We start from the raw sequence: 11,017 nt of genomic DNA, 5'->3' as shown, positions 1-11,017 counted from the left end.
GATACCGTAAACGGTTGCTAGTTTGATATTGAGCATTTGGCTAATAGCAGCATGAGTTGCTTCATTTTCATACGCCGTTACCACGCGCTATCTATCTTCGTTGCTGGTAGTCTTTCGACGTCGAAGTGCTTGCACTGTTCCGTTTGCAGTTTGAGCTAGTTCAGAGCTTTGGCTAGAGCTCATGTTTGCTGAAATGAAAAATTGAAGATTTGAGTTACAGTTAGTTTGCTTCAGCCCTTTGCTCCATTGTGACTTACTTTACTCTTACACGGTACGTTCTTGGAGCAAAAATTCACCGGCAAAGAAATTAACCCAAGCGCCTGCAATACATGCAAGGCACGGGAGTTTTAAACTTAACAAATATTTTTTAAATAATTTAGTAACATTTTTCAACTCTCGAACCGACAAGTATATACCCAGCATTCAAACCGCCTCACCAATCTGATATTTTATATCAATTGCACGCGATTTCCTATCTATGGGGTCTATGATACCTTCCACTAGTTTTTTTATATGGACTTTGACGTTTGGCGGCTTATTTGCTGCAAGCTTTCCATACAAACAGCTCAGCAAAATAAGCCTGTGTATTTCGGATTACTATTTTTTTCTAATGATAGTTTTGATCAGCTGCGCGACAAATTGATTTTTTTACGAAAGTTGATTTTGGTAAATATTGATTAAATTAACCTCGACTCTAAACGCTTAGCAATTGTCGCGATTGCGAACGCGATTCAGAAAAATTTTACGAAACTCCATATAAAAAAAATTGTGAAAAGTCGCTATACGTGTATTTTCAGCGAAAAATCGCGATTCGAAGCGCGACTTGACGCCATGACAGTTTTCTGTAATAACAAGGTAAACATGGCAATAACAAGGTAAACAAATACAAATTAAAAACATAAATATTTTTAGTGTTATTAAATATTGTAAATTAAATTAAAAAATCGAGTGCTATTTATTTATTAAAAGTACGTACGTATTGTATATAATTATTGTGAATGTCAATATTATTTTTAAAACAGAAAAATGCTGTTAATTAAAAAAATCCCATATCGTGGACAAATGCATGGCTGCATTGTTTATGAATTTATTGCTTGTATGTTGAACTTGCTTGAACAAGATAAATTAATTAATAATTAATTAACTTAATTAATTAGAAAAAATATTAGAGTTAAAAAATATTAGACAGTCCACAGCACAGTGTTCGATCCCTTTTGGAAGCTGTGTTATGAATCGTGGTTATGAATACCTGTATATTGATGGTAGTTTGGAAGCTGTGTTGGAATTGTGGTTATGAATACCTGTATATTGATGGTAGTTTGGAAGCTGTGTTGGAATCGTGGTTATGAATACCTGTATATTGAGAGTACGGTGACGGTCATGAAATGAGAAAAAAGCCATACACGTTTGATTTCCCGTATTCGAAGATTTTTACCTTTATGCTACTCGAAGCTGCCAATCCCAATTCTATTTTGCCCGGTGTATGGCGCGGTGGGCAAACACATCTTCGTTCACCTATTTATCTTGTTGCAATTCTTTCTGGCTACCGGAAAAAATAATAACAAGATTTTCCAGCGTTAAACACACAAGAAAACAAAACGGACAAATCTGCGGTACTTTTAGCAACAGCCGTTATTTGTATCACAGGAATCAGCAGCATCCTGCCACGAGCTTTCTTGATGGTCCATTGTTTTGAAACATCGTCACTGGGCTTAAAAACCTTGACTTTCTCATCAACTTCATCCAAACAATAAATTTACTATTTATTATAATTTTCTTTGTTTAAATTAATTTAATTTAATTCGAAATTAATTTCCCGCTACCGGCCAGATTGAAAACATAAACAAACCTTGCACGAGAAAACTTAAACAACCTTGAAGTCGCGCCGAAAGTCGCAAATTTTTTTGGGAAAACTGTGCTACGATTGTCGCGTTCGCAAACGCGACAATTGCTAAGCATGTAGGCACGGGGTATGAGGAAAAGGTTTTTTTTGTTTTTGTTTTTTGGTTTTTTGTTTTTTTTTTCTTAACGGGGAGGGGGTTTTGTCGGGTAAATCCGACAAAAAAACGGAATCGCTTCCGAATGACTCCATAAATTTTGGAAGCGGCTCCGGAAGGTAGGTGCAGTACTTCGAATTCGGAACCGTCCGGAGCCGTCCGGAGCCGCCTAGTCGGCAGCCGGAGCCGTCGGAATCGTCGGAGCCGTCCGGAATCGTCCGGAGCCGTCCGGAGCCGCCTAGTCGGCAGCCGGAGCCGGAAGATTTAAAACAATAATGAAATTTCATAAGTTCAATTATTTTAAGCTTTTATGAAAAATAATACAAATTTTCTACTTGTGCCATGCCAATAAGTTTAGTTGCACTAGATATTGCATTCAAATTAATTGAAGCAAAAACATAGGTAGCGTATGTATCCATTGCAAATAAACTAATTACTCCCCAATGTGTATGTCTGTTTGTGTTAGTGTTTTCGGATTTTTCGGTGGACGGCCAGGCTTGCGCTTAACCGTTCCTCCGATCGACGCGTTAGACGCATCGCTATCCGTTTCGTCGTCGTTTTTGCGCTTACCTTTAATATCAGGATCTGGCTTTGAGGAAGAAAGTATGGGAGAGGGGGCTCGAGGAGCTTTGAAAGCAAGCACGGTTTGTTGGTGTTGGTGCGGTGCTCAGGGCTACCGGTGCTGCAGGCGTAGCCTTCGTTGCCACGGCCGGAGTCTTTGGTTTCTCTGTCGGGGCCATCGGTGCTGCAGTCGAAGCCTTTAGTGCGACGGCCAGAGCCTTCGGTGTCTCCGTTGGAGGCATCAGTGCTGCAGTCGAAGCCTTCGGTGCTATGGCCGGAGCCTTCTGTGCTGCCGCCGGTGCCTTCGGTGTTGGCGCTTTCACTGGTGGTGCCACCGGTGTTTTAGGTGCTGTTACAGGCACAGTTTTGGATTTGGTGTTGGTGTGTTGAAGCTGCCTTCATCACTCCTGCATAGGAGGATGCTCCCTGCTTTACCAAGCTTCGCTTGCTCTGCATGCATCCCATGCCCGTGTACTCAGGCGTTAAACAGTATCGGCAGTAAGGATTTTGTCCACTGTAGGTAACGGTGGTACGTTCCTTTCCTACCAAAATAGTTGGTCCGAGCTGCAGTGTTGGTGTCCCGAGAATATTTTTGATGAGGCATATGCCAGTCTTAATTCCCGGGACCTTACTGTCTGCTCCATATTCTGTTTCCGTTACCGTAAGAACTTCACCAAAACAAACAAGCGCTGCTTTGATTTCGGCTTCGGTGACGTACGGGGTAGCTCATGCAGCCGCATCTCCGTTGCTCCGTCCTCCAATAGAATCGGCAGTGGGTAAGCCGTCCCGTCGATTTGCAGGAAGTGCTTTCCGTGGTGCTCCTGCACCACTTTCTGCGCCTGCGTAAGCGTCTCCGTTTCCACAAAAACAACAGCCGTAGACGTGCACATTTGAATCCGTGTTACGATCTCCCCGGTCTTCAGTGTATCGACTATAAAGTCGATTTGGGATTCCCTCGTATACGATCTTAAAGGTCTTGTCCGTAATGGGTCGAACTCCTGCTGCCTCCATGGCTCGTCTTGAATTAACTTGTATTGGATTATGATTTGTACTCTTGCTGATACGAAACTCGTCCGATCTACTCGATAGTCAAGAGCAAACTGTACCTACTAATGTAACCTTCTCCGTAAATGTCATCAAAATATAAAACGAAATCGTTCGGCATCGTCCCAAAATTATGTATACAGGTTGGACGACAACAGCGTAATTGAAACAAAATAAATCATAAAATATTGGTACGCTTCTGCTGGTATATTGTCTCTCAACGCAATAATGCTTGCATAAAGCAAAAAACTACTTAACTCGGACCCTTTCCAATGTTTCAAATGTTCTTCAAGGCCCCGTAACTTGCGGTGCACTTCAGACGGGATAGAAATGCTTTTTAAATGCCTAGAAATGTGCAAGCTTTTATTTGCTTCTCTTGCAAAAGTTTACGAGTACCTTCTAGATCAAGTGCACGGGCACGTACATCCCCCTGGACGCCTAATTGCCGCTGTTTTAGTTTTACGCCGATAGAACGGTGTACTGCGACACCGAACCGATATGGCGAATAATTGTTTGCCAAAATATATCCCAAATATATGCGAACGCCAAAATGTTTGTTCGTATATTCCAGTATATTCCATTATCGCTGGAATGTTATCGTAATAAATTGGGAGTTTTCGCTCAGCTTACGTATTTCGTCGGCAATCACCAGACTGTCCAACGTCTGATCTATCTCATCGAATAGGTAAAATTGGGCCGGAGTATACTTTTGCATAGCGAGTATCAGTGTGATTGCAACCAACGTTTTCTGGCCACTCGATAAGGCATACGCAACGATCCAGAACATCATCATTTCTGTTCTCGTTCGCGTTGCTTTCGTCCTCGGGATTGTCCATTGTTTGCAGGACCAATCTTTCGCAGGCGGTGGGTAAAATAAAAAAAAATCTCTAAAATTTATATTTATTGTGGTGAAATTATTTTAAATACAGCTGTGTTCACAGCTGCTGAATCCTAGATTCATGCAGTGCCCGTGCAGCATCAGTTTCCTTCAATTTCCGATTCAATCCTTTCAATGCTTGTTAAACTCTCGAGCTCAACTCTCAGCTGTTGTGTTTAGGACATTTTTTTTCTAAATCTTCTCCTGTATTTTTCCTGTGGGGGTTTTTGTTAACTCAAAACAAAACCAAATAACTCTAAAGTAAGCTTAAAACACTGAGAAGCACTAAACAGAGATGCCCACTTATTCTACAAAGCGTAATTTTTCCCTAAATGTGATATGATGCCTTCGTAGAATTCAAAATAATCGTACAGTTCATTTAACTTATGGTTTCAAATTTAAGGTTTTGAAAATAATTTGGGAAGTAAAGCTACGTAAAAAGTTGAAAACCAAAAACGAGTCTGATTTTTCAGATGTTGTTGTAAACGTTTTTTGTTCCTAAATCGAATATGGAAACTATTTGGGAAGCACTAGTTTGCCCACACAGTACCAAGATCAGCAACATCAGGATCAAAGCTCTTATATCGATTCGTAGGACAGTTAATCTTCAAGTAGGCAACCGGATACGCGGGTATTATTTTTAACTTTGAACTGTAATAACTTATGATTCATTACTTGTATTGACCACAAATTTTCAGTAGCCCCCCATTTTTTTATTTTCGATTTGGTACACACATTATAATTTTCAACAAGCAGTAAGTATTTTACTTTGATTTATTTTAAACTTTACTACGTAAGTTGGCAACCAGCATACCCGGGTGTTCCATACCCCACACAACAATCGAGCTGTAAAATGTATGGGACACTGTCAACTTTTCAGCCGTTTGTATGGGAGAGCGCGCTGTCTGGCGATACATTTACCCCCACAAACGCTGTTTCATTACCTCTTCCTCCCGAGTGTATATCGTTCGATATTGTCAGACAGTTTCTTTCTTAGTTCTTCTTCGTCTGCTTTGCTTTGTTATGCCTGGCTATACATTCACATTCACTCAATCTTGTGTCTTGTTTTGAAATAACTGCCACCATTATTGTTTTCGCTTGTGTTTCATCATGTATGCTAAAAAACTGAAAAAGTCAAGACAATTAGCCAAAATCCGAAAAGCTAATGAAGCCAACTTTCAACATGAATCAACTTCATCAGATCCACCAAGTAAGATATCAATGGTAGTTGGCCTAGAGTGCCATACATTAATTTTTTCGTTTGTTTGTTTGCGCAGTCGTTCCTACAACATCTTATGATATCATCGAAGAAGGCATTGAGAACAATAGTGAAGTTCTTTTAGACGAAGATGCTGAAGAATCTAGCGAACCCTCCGACGACGGTGAATCAGAAATTGCTTTCGGGAACAAACCGTTTAAAGATTTGCTTCGGCTGTGGGCACTTTCCTACAATGTTCCGCTGAAAACTTTAACCGCGCTGCTAAAACTACTGGACCACAGTACTAATTTCAACCTCCCTAAGGATGCGAGAACATTTTTAAAAACGCCTATTTTAATATCCAATCAAATCACAAATGTTGCTGGCGGGTAGCTGTGGTACTACCCAGCCATGCAAATCAATAACGCCTATAATAAATACTATTGCCGCTATATTCTGGTCTGTATGCGAAGTGAGACAAAACACAGTGCACATACGCATAAACACGAAACTTTTCTAATCACGCGGCTATACACAGCAATACATTCCAAGAGACCATGTACACATAGCGTACTGCCTTTGGAGAAGGCCAACATTCGATAAACTGGGCGACATTTTGAAAATATATCGAAGATATTGTTTTATTCGTTGGTATTATACGAGAGTGTTTGAAGTTTGTGGCATAAGTACGTTGTGACGGTCCGGACTGTTGGTGTGTTCCACTGCTGTAGACAGTGTATCTTGATGTATTTCTTGTACCAGTGTTTGGGTTACTTATTGTAGTACGGGCTGGTTGGTTGGAATCTGAGGACGCCAAAAATTTAGGAACCGTTTCGTGCGTCTTTCGTATTCACGAAAGACATATAGTCTGGTAGGCCAGATTGACGGTGATAAAGCCCGGTCTAGGTACGAACTGGGAACACCAATCTTAAATGAGACGAATGAGATGGAGCTTATATCTCTATCTCTTGCCAGCAACTTGAAAATGGAGATATCACTTGTTCCTAGTTGTTGTTCGACGTATGACGTCATCTCTTCAATAGTAGTGTCGGAAGAGAGACGAGAGACAAATATCCATGATTTTTGTTCTCTTAAGGTAGTCCTGAGCGAGGAATTTGTTTGTGCAGTGCCATGGAAAAGGGTGGTACGATACTTACGTGTAGGTGGTGAACGATCGATAAGTCGGGTTCAGGTGCGTTTGATGATTGAAATTGTTATGTATTCGTATCGACGGAATTGCGTACGGTGTGTGGTATTCGTGAGGAGCAATCTGTGATTGTTGTTAACAGTGATGTAGCGGGATGATGGGTCTCAGATTAGCCTTGTTGTGATGTTTGTGTATCGCTTAAAATATGTCGAAGCGATGCTAACACGTACTTTTTGTGCGTATCCAGTTGACAATAGATCCTTTTTGAATTTGATCATTGCTTCCTGTAATATGGTGCCAATTTCTGTTTTTGTATTCAACCGTATTTGCTTGCACTTGCTGCAGAACCAGGATAAAGAGGTAGCTGTGCGTTTCAGTTCCTTTATACATGTATTATTGATACCCAAAAAACCACTATGATAAGCACTATTGCACACTCCTTCACACACGTAGTATTCCGTAGTATCAATGTCGACATTACATGCAGGACACACGATAGCCGTAGATGACATGGTGCGAAGAACGGTAGTAGTTGTGGCAAAGGTTTTTGGGATCGATGAACGCTGATACTATGCAGGAAATAGCTTCTATTTTTCCCTTAAAACATCAACAAACAATAGCAATGATCGGTAAACAAATGGTAAATGATTGACACACAGAGTCTAACAGATGATCGGAACAAAATTGTAAATTGCGACAGTATGTATGAACATACGAATTCAGCAAAATTAACAGAGCGATCTAACAAGCGTCCAGCCAGTGTCAATGACTTAAGACTCAATTAGACAAATCCAAGATCTTTCCGTTGGTTTTCACAATTTTTTTTTTCTTAGTTCAACCTTTGTTGCAAAATCTAGAATGCGATTGACTCGCTGCCCATTTTACATTTTTACATATTTTCACTCTAATTCAATTCTATAAATTGATCAGCACACAAACCGTTTATACGATCGTTCAGGAACGATCGTTCGTGATGAACTATTACCCCTCATAATGAACTCTATGCAAGCTCCCAATGTTCGTATACCACAATTTTAAATTTACGTCACTGCGTCGGTCGCAAACCATTTATAGTGTTTGATGGCGCGTGCAGCGGAGCTTCTGCACGCTGCAGAGGGTTTGATTGGGAAGGGGGAAAGGAGGATACTTACAGTCCGGTGGACAATGCCAACCTTGGCTGTTCGTGTGGGGAGAGGCTAGAAGGCTAGATGCGAGCAGACCGGTGGACGATGCCAACCTGGATTGACGATCGGGAAGTGGGAAGGAATTGGTCTTGAGTGTTGGACGATGCCGAACTACTCTGGACCAAGGGAGGAGGAAGGAAACGGAGACTCAAAACCTTGGCAAAGCGGACCGATTACGCCGGAGAACACCTTATGGTGTCATACAATCGCTACCAGTTATGGACTTTTGTATGATCATAAGGCTGGACGAATCGGGGATGTGAATGACTAACTCGACTCCTAACCGTTTGCCGTAGTGAATTTACATTTTATTTTTGCTATCATATGATTACAATCTGCCGTGTTTCGTTAGCGATGCATAATAATTCTAAGTGAGTCCAAGTAACAAAATACTAACAACGTAACAAAGCAGTAATCACCCACACAACAAATACTGCGCAAGAGACTCAGCGCAATCTCTGCATACATGTAGGCGCATGGTTTTGATTCCAACAGTGTTATAATATGAGGCAACAATAGTTTTCTTATAGAAAAATCGGGAACTAGTAATGTTTTCTTTGCTTAATATATTCCATTTGCCGTTGCCTACATTTAAAATGCAGTAAACCTTGAACCGAGATCCCTCAATTGCTAAAACTTGCTAAAATTTTCTCTTCACTACTTCAACGGGTTTAATAGATTGTTCAGCATATTGTTTCATTGGAAAATTAATTTAAAAATTTTAAAATGTAATTCAATATTTAAAAAAAAAATTAAATTAATACCGCAAACCGTATTTTTTAATGTATCAAAGCAATTAAATGTTAAACCCCTTAACTATACAACGCACATCTAAGGGCTGATGGAGAAATGCAAAAAAAACCAAACGATCGACCATCTAAAGTTACTCATGGAGTAACAAAGCAGAATCGATCGTTCGTTGTACACTGTAAAAATCAAACGTTAATTTACTCTAGTATAACAGCTATTTATTTCAGATTTTTAGCTTAACAGTGTGGAATTGTAATGAACTACATAGCATACCCAAGTGATAAAAAATATCATGGAATGAAGCAAAATGACCAAAATGAATATATGTTCCTGAACGATCGTTCGCCAGAAACACTCCCAGTGTCTGTTTAATCCGTGTTGAACAGGTTTGATCGTTAGTCAAAGTGAAGAAGAATGCTGATTTGTCAAATTGATAAGCCTGTTAGAGTTCGATAATCGCTATTGAGATCGTCGCGATTGTCTAATCATTGAATAAAATTTCATAGCAGTTTCAACTATGTTTGTCTCTCACCATCAGCTTATGGGATCTGTTCAGCGGAAAATGTTCGCCATTTTTGTTTCAATTGTACACAAAATTGACCGTGCTCAATAATGGCCAGGTTAACCGATACTGTACGTGTAGGAATATTTAGGTGGGTTTGGTTAAATTCAGTGCTTTATTGAGTTCATTGATTTGCAACCGCTTCGTTGCGCTGCTCCAATGCGACTGCCTGCGCAATCCTCCTTAGCGCTATTTTTTGGTCACATGGTCACATAATAACTATAGCGCGTGCCCGCCTAACATTTCCTTCTCTCCTACATACGTGAGTTCGGACGATATTTCGGCCGATACAATCCGTTTCATTTGTTTGTGTTTTATTCATTTGTATAATTGTACAAACGCAATCATATGTTCAAGTGAAAAAAGGATGACAGAGGTATATCGTTGTGAGATTGGCTTTAAGAGTTTTCGTTCGTATCCCTGTGGGCAATTTGAGAGAGAATCCCATACAAAATTTTGGCCTTGTTCTCGCTTTGTTCTGGCTTTAGAGGTACAACCAAAACAAGGCGAAATGAACTACACGATCGTGACGTCACTAGTGTTTTGATTTGATTTCTCTTCAAAATGGTACAGTGGTGTTCAAAAAATGGTAGTAAGACGACGAAATATTTTTTTTTCACAACATTATCACTTTTTTATAATATTCCACACAGTAAATTCATTTTAATTTTCCATAAACATTTATAACACTTCAATTAACTGCTAGTGTGCTCCAAGGTGTCCTCAATCAGCGATTTTTCGTTGCATCGAAAACACGGCGAGATGATGGTACTCCTTAATTCCGCTCGAAATGTGGTGTTGAACTGCAATTAAAATCATTATTAGCAAGTAGCTGACATAACACTACTAAATTAAACACATTTACCTACCTTTTATAAAGAATTGGAGCAAATATATTGCAATTTATCGATGGCTTCTCGGCACGCGTCTTTCGCTGCAAAACGATAACACAAACTGAACACGATCTACGGCGTCGCTACCTGTGTGCTTGCGAATGTGCACATCTCCGCTCGTTATCGCTTGACCCCTCCGCTAAGCCATCCGCAACGGACCCACAAACTCGTGCGCGCCGCGCTTGTCAAATATAGAGTGTGGGCACAGTGCGGGAAGACGGAGGTAAAGCGTCGCAGGAGACGGTTCATTTCAACAGCAAAGGACTAGAAGAAGGAGCACGAGCATTTTTCAGCTGAAGGAGAGACAGAGTCGACATGCTAAAATCGAGTGAATTTGAGTAGCTTTGCCCACAGGGATATGAGGTGGTTCCTTGGGTATGAGATGGAACATGTTCATCACAATACAAACAAGAATCATCTGCGACTTTAACGATCCCTTGTGCATCAACCCATCTGGCAGAAAGACACTCACGGAGCTCATAAATTGATCGACTAATCGTTCGACCAGCTGAACGACTAGCGAAGTTAGTCGTTCGATATTTCCGAAGCGACCCGACCGCGCGTCGTTGAATCCGAAGCAACCCGATCGCATGCGCCGATGAATTCGAAGCGAGCCAATCGCGTGCGCCGATGAATTCGAAGCGAACGTGCGCCATGACGTCATAGACTCGCGAGTCGCGCCTCGTCTATTCCAATACTAATTAACTATTTAATAAAATTTCGCAAGACCATTACACCACTACATTCATATATGCAGGATCATTGTTTCTTTCTACTACTTGAGAAGGGGGAGGGACTATGAAA

General features: G+C 40.6%; 1 protein-coding gene across 1 annotated transcript; it reads right to left on the bottom strand.

Annotated features, from left to right (window-relative positions):
• Positions 1–2,430: 2,430 nt before the first annotated feature.
• On the bottom strand, positions 2,431–3,448 carry LOC125764425 (uncharacterized). The gene is made up of 3 exons (XM_049428660.1): positions 3,277–3,448; positions 2,675–2,907; positions 2,431–2,586 (listed from the first exon to the last, which is right to left on the bottom strand). The coding sequence occupies exons 1-3, from the start codon at positions 3,446–3,448 to the stop codon at positions 2,431–2,433; spliced, it is 561 nt and encodes a 186-aa protein (XP_049284617.1).
• Positions 3,449–11,017: the final 7,569 nt, after the last annotated feature.

Source organism: Anopheles funestus, chromosome X, assembly GCF_943734845.2.
Source record: "Anopheles funestus chromosome X, idAnoFuneDA-416_04, whole genome shotgun sequence".
Taxonomy (NCBI): domain Eukaryota; kingdom Metazoa; phylum Arthropoda; class Insecta; order Diptera; family Culicidae; genus Anopheles; species Anopheles funestus.
This window is presented reverse-complemented; position numbering and strand designations above follow the sequence as displayed.